General features: G+C 36.8%; 3 protein-coding genes across 7 annotated transcripts; 1 reads left to right on the forward strand and 2 right to left on the reverse strand.

Annotated features, from left to right (window-relative positions):
* Positions 1 to 140: 140 nt before the first annotated feature.
* Positions 141 to 11,355, reverse strand: LOC105264242 (ATP-binding cassette sub-family G member 4). 3 transcript variants are annotated; one of them, XM_011300985.1, is made up of 7 exons: positions 11,271 to 11,355; positions 4,379 to 4,755; positions 2,905 to 3,022; positions 2,615 to 2,810; positions 2,233 to 2,380; positions 1,179 to 2,071; positions 141 to 986 (listed from the first exon to the last, which is right to left on the reverse strand). In XM_011300985.1, the coding sequence occupies exons 2-7, from the start codon at positions 4,617 to 4,619 to the stop codon at positions 648 to 650; spliced, it is 1,935 nt and encodes a 644-aa protein (XP_011299287.1). In that variant the 5' UTR covers positions 4,620 to 4,755; positions 11,271 to 11,355; the 3' UTR covers positions 141 to 647. The 3 variants fall into 3 exon arrangements, with proteins under 3 accessions (XP_011299287.1, XP_011299286.1, XP_011299288.1); XM_011300984.1 differs by lacking the exon at positions 11,271 to 11,355 and adding an exon at positions 7,975 to 8,205; XM_011300986.1 differs by lacking the exon at positions 11,271 to 11,355 and adding an exon at positions 5,505 to 5,591.
* Positions 5,971 to 12,628, forward strand: Urod (uroporphyrinogen decarboxylase). Of its 3 annotated transcripts, none has more exons than XM_011300981.1 (6): positions 5,971 to 6,094; positions 10,914 to 11,211; positions 11,275 to 11,433; positions 11,525 to 11,686; positions 11,949 to 12,086; positions 12,157 to 12,628. In XM_011300981.1, the coding sequence occupies exons 1-6, from the start codon at positions 6,057 to 6,059 to the stop codon at positions 12,469 to 12,471; spliced, it is 1,110 nt and encodes a 369-aa protein (XP_011299283.1). In that variant the 5' UTR covers positions 5,971 to 6,056; the 3' UTR covers positions 12,472 to 12,628. The 3 variants fall into 3 exon arrangements, with proteins under 3 accessions (XP_011299283.1, XP_011299285.1, XP_011299284.1); XM_011300983.1 differs by lacking the exon at positions 5,971 to 6,094 and adding an exon at positions 8,625 to 8,917; XM_011300982.1 differs by lacking the exon at positions 5,971 to 6,094 and adding an exon at positions 9,824 to 10,231.
* BORCS7 (BLOC-1 related complex subunit 7) lies at positions 11,345 to 13,443 on the reverse strand. Its single transcript, XM_011300980.1, has 3 exons — positions 13,013 to 13,443; positions 12,672 to 12,865; positions 11,345 to 11,431 (listed from the first exon to the last, which is right to left on the reverse strand). Exons 1-2 carry the CDS (start codon positions 13,148 to 13,150, stop codon positions 12,686 to 12,688), a joined length of 318 nt encoding a protein of 105 aa, XP_011299282.1. The 5' UTR covers positions 13,151 to 13,443; the 3' UTR covers positions 11,345 to 11,431; positions 12,672 to 12,685.
* Between the last annotated feature and the right edge of the window lie 647 nt (positions 13,444 to 14,090).

A 14,090-nucleotide genomic window follows, 5' to 3' on the forward strand; every position in this document is an offset into this window, starting at 1 on the left:
TTTTAATGAATAATTATATTATCAAATAACTTCGGAACTAATGGGTTATTCATAAATAATTTTTATATCAATCAATTTTTATTATTATTGATAAATTTTTGCTACTGATAGATTTTTGGATGAATAATTAATTAAATTAATTTAAACTGTATTGACAATGAGTTTGATTTATTTAAAAACCAAAGAGATATTCTTACAACATTAACACTGGATGCATCAAATATTAACATTAAATAATAATTAAGTTATTTTCTCGACTAGGTCCGTCATAAACACTATTCTTTTTTCGTGTTACACTGGTTTTCTAAAAAATAACGTAGAACTGTCAGCGATATATGAATATTTCACGGAGAGACATAATGTAGTGTAACATGTATCGACCCTGTCATAACAATTATTTATTCGTCATAATTATCAAGATCATAAGTAATTTATAAAGCTCTGAGAGATTCAAGTCATGGCCCATCCGAAAAAAAATGAGTTTCACAATTTTAAAATAGGAATACCAAAAGGTCGATCGAGTGGCGAAGCTGGCTGGGCAAGATATGCTCGGTTTTTATAAAACGAATTGTCAACGATTTTTTGTTCGTCGATGGGCCCACTTTGGAATACTGTCTTGCAGTAACCATTAAATCAATTCTCCTAGTTTATCTCCGATTAAGTTTACACCAGAGTGCACTCGCTGTTAACAAATGCATGAGCACACCCATACCGACGATCAGCACGAGATTATTTATGACATTTGTCTCGTTGATTTCCATCTCCTTGAGGAACAGCCAGGGTTTCTTGTAGTGGCAATAAAGTTCATCACAGAAAAGCTCGCTTCTCCCAGATCCATAGATTGTGTAGAGAAGACTGTGAAAGCCCGCTCTGAAGTAAGATATGTGGAATATCCAACGAAAGAATACTGGAGTATCCATGTAACGAATACAAAATCCAAACACTGAGAAAAGAACTGCTATCACCGGACCAGCGAAAACAGCAATCTGCGATCAAATGAGAATTCATGAATTTATTTCCAATTGAGACCAATTGCGAAAATGTTGCAATTTACAAAGAAAATTTTAGATTCAATTCTGGTCAATTTTCAGTGGTTTACAAACTTTGAGATTGAATATTATTGGATGTTTGATTTTGAACGGATGCATTGTAATGATTGAAATATGTAAAAATCTCACCTTAACTGGTGTAGTGGCCCCGATAAAGAATCCCCAAGCCTGTGCACACAAGCTAGCAGCAATGCTAACTACCATGAAACACAAAATACGATGTGTCTCGACGGGTTGTCCAGTCAGCCAATAGCTAACGATTAAATACGTAGCAGCACAAGCAGCTTGAAAAGGTATCTCCACAAGGAGTAAGCTGATATAATACGGTGCCAATTTGTACCACCTATTGAAATGCTCTCTAGTGAGAATTTGCATTTCTATAGGAAATGCCAGTGTCACCGCCATCTTTCCAGTGTAAACAATGAGCAAAAGTGAGCCATAAAGATAAACGTAATTGGCAAGAACACTGTTAGCACGATAGCCACTGCCTCTGTACAGATACCCAAAGATTATTCCAATCATAAGGTGACAGAGTACTCGAACTATCATTAACGAGGAATCCCGTCTGAGACTGAGTAATTGTCTTTTGTAGAGTAAATAACACTGGGCTAAAAATCCGGCTGGTGGTGGTGGCTCCTCGATAACAGACACTTGAATAGTCTTGGCATTGCTCTTCAGTTTAGAGTCAACAGCTATTCCCTGATTGTCATGCCACATGTTCTCAGCGGCCATTGACAATTTATCAACCGTAACTCCATAATCTCCGATAGCAACTTCAATCAAGAAGTCTGCTGGATTGTGGTATGGTGGGCAGGAAATACCTATCGACATCAGGTGTGGTAAGAATGATGAAATTGAGCCACGATATATGCAGTGACCACCGGCCAAAGCGTAAAGTGAATCAAACATCTCGAATAACAGAGCACTCGGCTGATGTATCGTACACACCACCGTACGCTTTTCCATTTTAGCCAATCTCTGAAGCAATGCAATACAGGAACTACACGATGCCGAGTCGAGGCCTGTAATCATTATAAATTCATTTTTTTTGTTTACAAGTTTTCCGTATTTCTTGTAATCCTGGTGATGCTCGATTTGCAGGTTGAGGCTGGGTCAGGGGAACATTTTGGAGCAAAAAGCACTGCTAAGAGGAAAATGTTAACTGGGAATAGCCAATGCTTACCCGTCGTCGGCTCGTCCAGAAATAATACTGAGGGATTGCTCAGAAGTTCGAAGGCAACATCCAATCGCTTTTTTTGCCCACCAGAGAGACGTCCACAAAGGGTGTCGTAACAATGACTTAGTCCTAACATTTCTAACAAATCTAGTACCTAAAAGAATAATTGACGGTTAATGCGATGAATTCCTGATTTGCTGAGTTATTCGGGCCATTCGAGTTGGGCATGTATTTAAATTTTATACTGAATTATGCGAGTATTCTCCCTTTCACTTTCATTCGTATGTGAATGAATTTCGAGGACTTGTCGATGATTTTTATTTCAATAGACGTATATTGTGAATAATTATGAAGATGAATTTTTTATTTAATGATGATGATTGATTACCTGTGCGTGTTTAAACGTGGAGGTAATGGTATACCCGAGCTTGAGATTAGCGGCAAGTGTCATGGCTTCGCCAACAGTCAATTTAGTACGTGGTAGTGAGTCCTGTTGTATATAAGTTGATGTTCTTTTCCATCGCTCGCTGTATGGGGTGCGGCGTTTTCCATTGACAAAAATTTCACCGCTTGCACCTTGAACACTAATTTCAATAACAAGGTTGAAATAACACAGTTGTAATTGCATTGACGTCTGAGAAAGTTATGTTGATGCAACATCAATGATTAGGGACTTACGTAAATCCAGCTAGAACGTTGAGAAGTGTAGATTTGCCAGCCCCCGAGGGGCCCATTATTGCTGTCAGCTCACCAGCTCTAAATTGCCCACTGACACCGTGAAGAATCTCCTTGGAGTCTAGAATCATTAACAGAGTATCCCTATAATTCCACGTTTTTTGTTTGCATAACTCGTTGAAACGATAACCTTGCATTGACATTTAGGAATATGAAAAAATACCCACAAATCGTGGCCCTTCCTCGAGGATTTGCGTACGAGATGAGTGGTTTATTTTTTTTCTCTGTTAAAAAATGCCATTTAAAATGAACAGAAATTACTAATGACATTTGACACTAATCGCAATTCTATTCCTAATTCCTGATTCATCAGCTTTAATTGTCTCATTTTATGGCAGCATATTATCTCTCAACCTGACACGAACTCTTCAACTTGTCACGTCGTAGATTTTAATCAACATGACTGGCCTCTTAATTATTTGGCAAATGAAAATTTACGATTACCAGTTATTTCAATGCGTCATTCAACAGCATTTGACTGAATATAAGGATAAAATTTCTATGACGATTGTAATTTTAATTGAGGGATTGTATTGAGAAAATGATTATGTGGAAAAAATTGAAATCCCGGTGTCCAGAAAGAAGAGAGATTCGTGTTGGGTAGAAGGGTTAAAACATGTTTGGCCAAGGAGGTAATAATCGTCGATGGTGCCTACGTGACAAGGTTGAAGAAGAATGAAGAAGAAAAAGAATCGTTCCTCCGGACACGTGTGCCTGGTCAGGTAGGCACAAGGCGAATTTTTAAAAGAGAATTCTCCCCATTGAGAAGCGTCAATTTATGCATCCCTACATCATCAATTGTCTCGGTGATGCTACATTACCGTAAAAAATTATGATTGAGAGTTGTATTGGCTTTGAACAATCTTAATGATACTTTTTTTTCATCTTTTCTTCATCTTTTCTCGGTACTGGATTGACCGCTTTACGGTATTGCTGGCCCATGACGTATTTATTCAATCCGTCGTTTCCTTCGCCGGTTGACATGAATAATACAATGAAAATTATATGTCGGTGAACGGATATGTCACGACACTCTAGCCCAAACTTCGATATACAATTAAATAGTGTGTGCGCACGAGCCAAGGAAAACATAGCTCGTATGTAATTAATGAGGGGAAAACAAAATTTATCGATAATGTAATTTTTCCTCTGAGAAAATTTTTTCATGAACCTACAGACACGTTTTAATTATGCTAATGGTGAGTGAGAAAATGCTGCGATTGATTATCCAATTTTCATGATGATGTGAATGATCAATTATTTCATTCTCGCCATTTCCAAGCGCCTACGGGTGTCAATAAAAATGCTTTTTATGTTCCAGGTAATTGAGATAATCCATATTGAGTTGTAACACTTGTTGTGTCGCATTGAATAATCTCAAGCGCTTGATTATGTATAGTATTTAAAATGTTCTTACCTCGCTGTAATTTTCGTAGATTCCAGGTTTTAACGCTGTATTTAATGTTGTTAAATGTGAGATCAACTTCTGGACGTTTTGGAAATGTATGATTTTTGGTAACAAGGTAGTTGTTGTTGCCTGTCAATTCTGGCATTTGGCTAATGTCATTTGAACTGCTGCTGTCATCACCACCTTGACAGCAACTCAGACTGGATCGCGATGGGCTCGCGTGTGAGGACTGATGAGGACCACTCGTCATCTCACGTCAAGTATTGATTCAGTTAATTAAAATTTTTTTTTAATCCTCTATTTAATCGATAACTCGTGTTATCATCGGCTGTCGCCAACAATTAGTCTCATCACTCAAAGTCCACCATGTGTAACAGCATGTTTTCCTGATAACAAAAGAAATCCAGACCTATTAATCATCATTGCAATTGCAGATGCGTCAAAATTCATCAGTATTCCCACCACTTTCGAGATAATTTACTTGTCCATGGAGTTTATTTATTACCGTCAATACATGATTTACGCTATCTATCACTAAAGTTTCATCCACTGAAAGAGATAAAAAATAATTCTGTTATTTCAACAGCAGTAAATAAGGGCGGTAAAGGGTCACGGTCACACATTTGGAAAACAATTGGCACCGAGTTGTCAATTGAAAAATCACAGAATAACATGAGTCGCTAAAAGTTGATATTTTTTATGTTATCAAAGTCCAAGTTTCCACTATCAATGAAACGCACTAGACCTCTATGTGATTCATGGTTTTTCCTAAAATACAGAGTTATTTAATTTTTTTCAACATATTATTATTTTCTGCGGACAATTTTTCTTCACCTAGTCTAGTCTAGTATAATCGAATCAAATTTAATTATTAATTGTTTCAAGACATAGTATTCTAGTAAATGGGCTGTTTGTAAATAGTTCACATAGTATCATTTATATACGGCCAATGATGTGAACGAATTTAACGTCAATTGTTCAGAAATGCTTAACGAAAAATGTTTTTTTTTTGTTAAATTATCTTTTAAGGTAAAATCCAATAGAAAAAATATGAGTTATTGCAAATGAGTCTTGTAGTCAGTGTGGGTCAATAATATCGTATCTCCTAACGATTACAGTATTCGCCTCCACTCACCTGTCATTTGTCGTTCTTGCGCAACCATGAAAATGAGAATAATGAACTTCAATGTACGTCTTTGATAGACACCCGCAGATGTACGCGAACCGCATTAGGTAAAAATGTCTGTCTATAGCTTGATGCAAGGCTCATAATTTGTTTTTTCTTCTTCTCAGAATGGAAACGAGGAGAAAAACCCGAGGAGGATTTGAATTTTACGTCGAACATCGACGTCTCACAATTGGCTCACTGTCGTCAATGTTTCTCTGGATTTTTTTTATTTAATAATCCGTGGATTTCCCTGAGAACTATTGTATGTAAAACGGGAATACCGCACTAGGGGTCAGTGGCATTTATCCAGATGATACATCGATTGAACGGACTATTGGGAAATAACCAGTTTCTAATGATTCAGTGGTAGTGAAATATGGTGTCAAGAGGAACTCATGATTTTCATCATTGCAGCGGTCAAATTATATTTAACGAATAATTGTGGGGGGGAAAATTTATAAACAATTTTGGTGACCAAAACGTAAACATATTCGTGTATTTCATTCTTCCGGGCGATAAATGCAGAACAAGAGGAGCACGTTCGTGACAAAATACTGGTGAGTGTTTCCGTTTTTACTCCCAGTAAGAAAATTTATACATGAATGCTCTCCAGGCATCTTCGAAAGGCTTCAATGTGGTCAATTCCGTTTTTACGAAATTGCGCAAAACTCTGTTGCGTTAACAATTTTATAATGACATTTTTCTAGAGCACGTAGAAGCAGTACCTCACGTGTACAAGCCGTACAATTATGAACGCACTCAACATTAGCCAATCAATTTTTTTTTCCTTCCTTTGTAATCGGCGGTTACCAGAACAGAACGTTGAAAGAATTCAATAAAGCCACTTCAATGTTAAACCCATAAACGATTGAAAAAGAAAAAACTAATAGCTGAGAGAATTATTTTTACAAAATCCATTGAGCTGGATTTTTTGCCATTAAATCATCATTTTCTTTTTCAAATACGTCAATTCAATTCAGTGGAGTGGTATGCAAAAGTGAAAAAAAATATGTATTTGATTAACATTTCTTCAAGCAAATTCTAATGAAATATTTATAAATGAACCTTCTCTGTTTTTTGTAACAAAAGAAAATGGTGATGAATGCTGGGTGCAAAAGTTCAGCAGATGCTCATCTGGCCAAGTTCAAGAATGATCAATTGATTTTTGATTAATCATCCGATGTTAAGTGCACCAGCATTGTTTCAAAGTTGAAATCCTATTTTCCATGAAAGTGAGTTGTAAAATGTTCTATCACTCTTCTCCTTCATTAATTCATTGGCGAAAAGAACAATGAAATAAATGGTAGAAAGAACTGGATTCTGCAGGCACACTTTCGATTTTTTTTTTCTCCAACATTTCTATGACACACTTTTGATTTTACTGTTCTCCGGGGTTTTTTCCTGATTCCATTGAGCTGCGGTTTTCGACTAGGTAAGAAATTATCATCACGTTGCATCAGGTCGTTTAATGCGTAACGCACTATGCTCATGAAGGCGGTCATCGTTCTTTTTCTTGAGGTCGAATAACGTTTGAGATGGATGAACATCACGAAACGAGGATAAAACGCGAGGAGGTCAACCAACCCATTGGCGCTTTCTATCGTGAAAGTCAAGCTTGTTGTGGTATCAATGTGAAAGAAAGGAAAAAAAAAAGTAACACTAAATCGTTTGAAGTAAAATTGGCAAAGGTGGAGCAATGTGTATGAGACATTGTCGGTATTTAGATTGTAGGTGGGCAGTAAACAGGAAAGAGATTAAGTGACTCGATAGGAACTGCCAGCAACCTTGAACCTTATCTAAGTACCTATTATAACATCAGTATAACCCATTAATTACTCAATAATCGCCTGGAATAATAGAAATCAATCAAAAACATCAGAATTCCAAACTCTTTTCTCTAATTGCATTTAATTAAAATCAATCACAATCGAGATTAGGCGTCAGTGTGTCATTACCAAGTCTGAAATAGCAGTTTCAAGTCAAGACCGACGAAGTGCATTAAATTTAGACATGACACCGACCAAGGGAACGATAAAAGCGCATTTTAGTTATTCATATTTTATTAAAAATTCATTGAATTTTAATGTTGCTCTTTTGTTGGCGATGAAATGATGTAGCAGGCAACACAGGCACCACGTTAAAAAAACATGATAGATGATTGAGTGATGAATTAACATTCGAAAAAGGTAGACCGAGAATTTTTTTCCCATTAATCTCTGAACTTCTGCAAAAAAGCTAGGGTGTCGTCATTATTGAGTTCCAAAATACAAGACATCAGGAGCTGTTAATCGCAACTCCCAATAAATAACCGAAAAACTCGCTATACTAATTAAAATTAAATCCGACGCCGGTTGCCCTTCACCAATTATCACCAACCCAATCGGCAAAAATGTCAAAAGCTCAAGGAAAAAAAGTGAATAAAATACATAATACGTACTCATACACGAACGGTCATCCACATCGAGAAAGATAAAAAAAAAAATCACAAATTACCGGAAATGCCAAAAGAAAACTTTCGGAGAACTGTCAATGTCTGACTCGAGCGATTGACAATCTCAATAGGCCAATTGATAATATATTATAATCTGTGACACATTGATGTACGTCATGGAGACGACGTCGACGTTGAACCGTGCGGTGGCGTGTCTGAATGTAGACTGAAACCAACTGAAACAACTCTTGGCATTCGCGTTCACTCCTATACGCCAGGAAACAACGATTCGTCGATTGTGCGCCTCATGTGCCGCCCCTCTTGTTCATATTCAATTACCCGACGTTAAATCATGCCAGCAATACTCCAAATCGTTTCAACGATCAATTTACTCGTTTTATTAAAAAAAAAAAATTATTCAATCAATTTTATGAATTTCTTAATTAACCAATCTAGAAAAATCTAGCAAAGCCATCTTTGTAGCTATTATTACTTTTACATTAACAAGTCATTTTTATGCCTCGACCAACAGTGGACACCAAATAAATCATAAAATAATTACATCCCAGGATCGGGAAATACCTTGGCTGCTGGAGGTGGGCAAACCGTTATGTGCAGATTAACCAGTGCCTAGTGCAGAGGAAGTGAAGGTGATGGGTCATGCACCAGAGGCTACACTGTCATTCGCGTTGCGTGTACATTGTCCTAAAACTCATAGTGCGAATTGATAGTACATGTACAAGTACTTTTTGAGTGCCATTGGATTCACTTGTTCCAATCATATCGTCTAATTTCATTTTATAAAAAAAAAAAATTAAAGCGCCATTTTTCACTGGAAAATTCGGATACCATTTGAAAGAGAATGAAAAAGTTTATTAAACGTGTTATCAATATTGTTGATTAGTTAATTAATTCAATTAATCGATGTTTACATATACTTCCGGAAGAAGTGAGTAGAGTTATCGCTTTTATAAATTATTTTATTATATTGGGTACATTTTTTAAAATCGTATTCACTATTGATTTTCATCAGTCCGAGGGATCGTAAAATGAGCAATAAAAATATCCACAGTACTTTCATGCACCCGTTGAGGCGTGAAATTGAGTAAAACTGAAGACTCAATAATTTGTACCTCGTGTTGCACGTACAATAACACATGTCTTCTCATTTTCATTGAGTTTCGTCGTAACAATTCGTTATCGGAAAACTACGGCGAGATTTTTCTCAACGTAATGAATGACGAAGCTATAGTAATTTCTGTATAAGGAATTAACTATCGATAATTTATCGGAGTCGAATAAAAAGTTGTTATCGGTTTTTCTCGGACAAATCAGTCAGTTTGAATGAAGCATCTCCAGGAGCTTCATGAAACCAGAAATCACACAGTCTTGGTGATGGGCATTTTTACACACGTGGCGATTTTTTACTCAGTGACAGTTAATCGCATGTTATTTACTAGCCAAGCATTAGTCAACCAATTTTATTGGGAATGAATGTGTAGGGTAAATATTTTGTCAATATTTTCGAAGTGGAATTCCACTGCAATTGTTACTAGAGTGGAGTGAATAACAGTGCGATAAACAACGTACAAACTCCAGTGCAAATATTATCCCAGTGGACAATGCGGTTTTCCTTTTAATTTTTCAGAATTGCTCATTCAAAACGTAGATGATAGACATTACATATGCATAATATTTATGTTTATAAACTACGCTAATCACATGCGTCCATCAATAAAATAATTTGCGCTGCAAAATAATTAATCAATATTAAACAATAAATTGATTCTTCCTTCAGTATTTAATTCATAATATTCTAGCTCACTATTTCAGCAATAAAAATATTAATGCAATAATGAAAAAAAACTTGTCATTTAAATCGACTCCAATTAAAAAAAATTTCTGTTCTTCTGAAATCAGTTCGTGGGTGTATACATAATGAATTCAGCATTACTCAGTGGTTGAATTCGAATACACACCGAGATCAATCGATAATGTAATTAATTCATTTGAGAATGACGCATTGTAAATTGAAAAGTGTGATCGGAAAATAACTGCATTGTTTACGACGAATTGATAGGGCCAGGGTTTCGGGATGTATCGAGTGCATTGTTGCTACTTCAGGGGCAACCTTGACTGATAATATTCGATAACGACTAATCATTTATTGAGATGGGTTACCGGCACAGACGGAGGTCAGCTGGAATCAGGAGTGTCACAACAAGACGTGCTATTGTGAAATCGACCAACAGCTGTTTCACTGGTAGATGATCCGTTTATAACCCGACTATATCTAACTCAATTAGTCACTACTATTACAAGGGAAATATTTAATGATGAATGTACATCGAATGAGTCATTCGCAAATGGTAGAATTTAATTTCTCTTCCTCCATTCACCCGTCGCAACAAAGACTTTTACTTTTACCATTTTACTTTTTTCTTTTCAGTCACGGATTCACTATCAATTTTTTAAAATAATTAAATATCAATGGTCGTAACATTACGAGAATAATTTTATTATTTCTAATTGTTCAATTGCTCAATCATTCATTAGCACGTGCCTGATTTAACCCACAGTGCCATTAATTTTCACACCGAAAACATTGACAGACGGATCCTGCTAATGACGCTAATTGTAGGAGCCTATTAATAATTTAAACTGACACTGTTTTATCGACTGATAAACCCGACTCCAAACAGCTGAGCTAGCTCCAGTGGCGCCGGTCTTGACTCCGCGTTTAGTATTTCAGAAGGCTCTAACCTTCCTAGAATACGAAAATAAAAAATAGTATATCTCCAAAGTCCTCAGTTGTCTCAACGCCAAAGCCAAGTCCCCAGAAAACTCCGATAAAGTGAAAACGTCCTACCCAAACCGGAGATTTTTTTCGTTTGGAAAACTCGCCCCAACAATCGACTATTGTTTCTTGAAAAATTAATTTTCAGGATGGCTCAGCATAATTTTCCACCTCTGAAGAATGACAGGTTCTTACGAGCAGCCAGAGGAGAAGACGTTGATAAAATACCCGTGTGGATAATGAGACAAGCTGGGAGATATCTGCCTGAGTTCAGGGAATTCCGAACGAAACACGATTTTTTCACTATTTGCCAAACACCTGAGTATGCGTGTGAGGTAACACTTCAACCGATAAGAAGATTCGAATTGGATGCGAGTATAATTTTCTCGGATATCCTTGTGATACCACAGGCTATGGGGCTCACTGTAGAAATGCGACCTGGAGTGGTAATTTATTCCATATTACTTAAACATGAGTTTAATTACAAAAAATGTCGAATTTTTACCTAGGGTCCAGTGCTGCCGGAGCCGTTGGCAAATCCATCTGACATGTCAAGATTGAAGCGACCAGATGTCGAGAAAGATCTTGGATACGTTGGAAAGGCTATAACCCTTACGAGGCACAGTTTGGAGGGAAAAGTTCCTCTCATCGGATTCACAGGGGCCCCTGTAAGATTTTCAATATCCTAAACAATTCTACTTTACTTGGAGCTATTATTTTTAACGAGTCTATGTATTAGTATTGTTCGTATGACTCTAGTGGACTCTGATGGGCTACATGATCCAGGGGGGTGGCAGTTCAACAATGGCACAGGCCAGGTCGTGGCTGTACAGATATCCAGAAAAATCCATCGAATTGCTACAACTTATTACTGACATAGTCATTGAATATCTTGTCATGCAAGTCAAAGCTGGAGCTCAGGTAAACGCCGATAATTTATTTACCGAAATTAAATAAATCCAGAAAAATGAAATATCATTGTTGTGAGGGTAGCTCAAGGGAATAATTGTCATTTTAATCACCTACTCATGAGGAAAAAATAGAAAAAAAAACAATTCTCAGGTCAGGTATTGTACAAAAAATGTTTTTAGACTTTTCGCCTACAAACGAGTTCTCCGAAAGATTCTCACGACGATGATACTTCATTTTGAGATATCTTGTGTAATAAAAGATTCGTTTTCAGGCTCTACAAATTTTTGAAAGTCATGCAGATTACCTGAATGATGAATTATTCAAAAAATATTGTTTTCCCTTTGTTAAACAAATCAGTGAGAGAGTCAGGGCTAAATTGGACGAACTGAAGATTGCAAAAGTGCCAATGGTAAGGAAACAACTGAGAATTGAGGAGTTCTGAGGTTTAATGGATATATTAACGAGTGGCTTTCTTGCAGATTGTTTTTCCAAGGGGAGCAACATTGAATTCCTTGGAGCTTCTAGCCAAAGATCATAGCTATGAGGTGATAGGGGTAGATTGGAATGTGGATCCAGTTGAAGCAAGACAGAGATTTGGTCCTGATGTCACTGTACAAGGGAACATGGATCCGTGTGCAATGTATGCTAATGAGAACGAGGTTTTCAAACGGGCGAAGGAGATTGGCGAAAAATTCGGAAAAACCCGTTATATCGCGAATTTAGGTCATGGAATACTTCCGGATACTCCCATCGTTTCGGTGGAGGCATTTATAAAAGGTGTGCATTCCGTTTGATAGGAGAAAATTCAACGGGCAGTTAATAAGGCGTTTGTAATTGATCTGATGAATATTTGGGGATTATTATTGTTGTTGGTGCGGGAGAATCGAGTCTTTCAATAAATTATATTGAAACGAACGAAGAATGTCCTTTTGCTTTTTACTGCTGTATTGAGTAAGTGCTTTTTCTTTGATATCGAGATTTTTTTAATATATACCTTGAGACTATTGTTTATCGTTGCATTGCCCTGACTTGTTCGGTGACATCCTCGAGTTTTGCAGAACTCCTGTCGACTGCGTTCAACTGGTACTCCAGGTGGGACGTAATGAGCATGAGCTTGTTCAGGTTGTTTTCAGCATTTTCCAGTCCATGCTCCTGTTGGGCGAAATTCTTCGCTGCGTGCATTAAAGTCTGCAAATAACGATCAGGGAATTATTGTTAGTGGATATTATAAAATTATTGATGGTATATGAATGAAAAAAATTCCCTACAGAATTTTATTAGTTTATTTTATTGCTGCAAGTTAAATTTATGTCATACAGATGAAATTGTAATCACCTCAGAACTCTTGGATCCCCGTTGAATTTGTCTGGCTAAGGATGCTATGTTGTTCACATTGACTTGTACTTTATCTGCCAAACGAATTTTTGACTCCACAAATAAACTTCGAGCACTGGTACTTGATGCTGAGGCCATAATTCCCTAATTTCAGGATTCAGTTTTACTGGAACTATTTCACTGAATTCTGGACAATCTTTGCACATGTAATAATTCATACAGATGGATTTACTCAGGAATAAACGAACACTAATATAATTCGATAATGCAAACGACGCACTATTAAGGTTGAGTTATTGAAATTTTAAGAGATATATTGAAAGGTTTAATAAATCGATGAAATAATCAGAAAAATGCATTCACTTATGGACAATAGCAGTACGCGGGGGTAGTTTCTTTATTATTTTTTATTTGGGAATCGATCAGCTGTTGGGAAACGGTCGACCAAAGAGGATTGACTAAAGTAGAGGCTTAGTTCTGAGGGTTTGAGTGACCCCAGCGGCATCGTAGTACTGCACCCCAAGAGAGGGAGGGCGCAACACGCAATGCTGGGGTGTTCGTCGATGGGGTGAATTTTATTTCCTGCGGTATGAATGCTTTTTGTTTTTTATTTGTTTAACTGAAATTTAGTCGACTGCAGAACGAGCGGAAGGGAGAAGCAACATCTTGTGGAGTATCAAATGAAAAAAATTATTTAATGTATTGAAGATATACTACTAATGAAAATTTATATTTATAATAAGCGCGTTGTCTACTCGGCAGCGTGCTTGGCTAGCACGCCAACGGCGGGGGTTCGATCCCCGCCAACATTCATTTTTTTTTTAAAATAATTCCTATTTTTTTTTTTTTTGTAATCGCTAATTAATGGAAATATCGTTTAAAAACTTAATAATTGAGAATCGAGAAGATATCCAGTGAAATTGAAAAATTTGACATTTTTGAAAACAATACTTTTTCAATATATATACTCCTAATAAAAAAATATTTTTATAATAATACGTTATCCTAGCGGTAACGTGCTCGGCTAGCACGCCGACGGCCCGGGTTCGATCCCGCCGTCATTCATTTTTTTTTTTAA

This window comes from Fopius arisanus, unplaced genomic scaffold (genome assembly GCF_000806365.1).
Source record: "Fopius arisanus strain USDA-PBARC FA_bdor unplaced genomic scaffold, ASM80636v1 scaffold00020, whole genome shotgun sequence".
NCBI lineage: Eukaryota > Metazoa > Arthropoda > Insecta > Hymenoptera > Braconidae > Fopius > Fopius arisanus.

What these genes read in the sequence shown, in the direction of transcription:
- BORCS7 (XM_011300980.1), bottom strand. Translation starts at nt 13,150, where the DNA reads ATGGCCTCAGCATCAAGTACCAGTGCTCGAAGTTTATTTGTGGAGTCA. An exon ending in GGGGATCCAAGAGTTCTGAG is followed by an intron (nt 12,866 to 13,012) that starts GTGATTACAATT and finishes CGTTATTTGCAG; the next exon opens with ACTTTAATGCACGCAGCGAA.
- LOC105264242 (XM_011300985.1), bottom strand. Translation starts at nt 4,619, where the DNA reads ATGACGAGTGGTCCTCATCAGTCCTCACACGCGAGCCCATCGCGATCC. An exon ending in AACGTTCTAGCTGGATTTAC is followed by an intron (nt 2,811 to 2,904) that starts GTAAGTCCCTAA and finishes TATTGAAATTAG; the next exon opens with TGTTCAAGGTGCAAGCGGTG. An exon ending in TCTGGACGAGCCGACGACGG is followed by an intron (nt 2,072 to 2,232) that starts GTAAGCATTGGC and finishes TAATGATTACAG; the next exon opens with GCCTCGACTCGGCATCGTGT.
- Urod (XM_011300981.1), top strand. Translation starts at nt 6,057, where the DNA reads ATGCAGAACAAGAGGAGCACGTTCGTGACAAAATACTG. An exon ending in ACGTTCGTGACAAAATACTG is followed by an intron (nt 6,095 to 10,913) that starts GTGAGTGTTTCC and finishes ATTAATTTTCAG; the next exon opens with GATGGCTCAGCATAATTTTC. An exon ending in TCGGATTCACAGGGGCCCCT is followed by an intron (nt 11,434 to 11,524) that starts GTAAGATTTTCA and finishes GTATGACTCTAG; the next exon opens with TGGACTCTGATGGGCTACAT.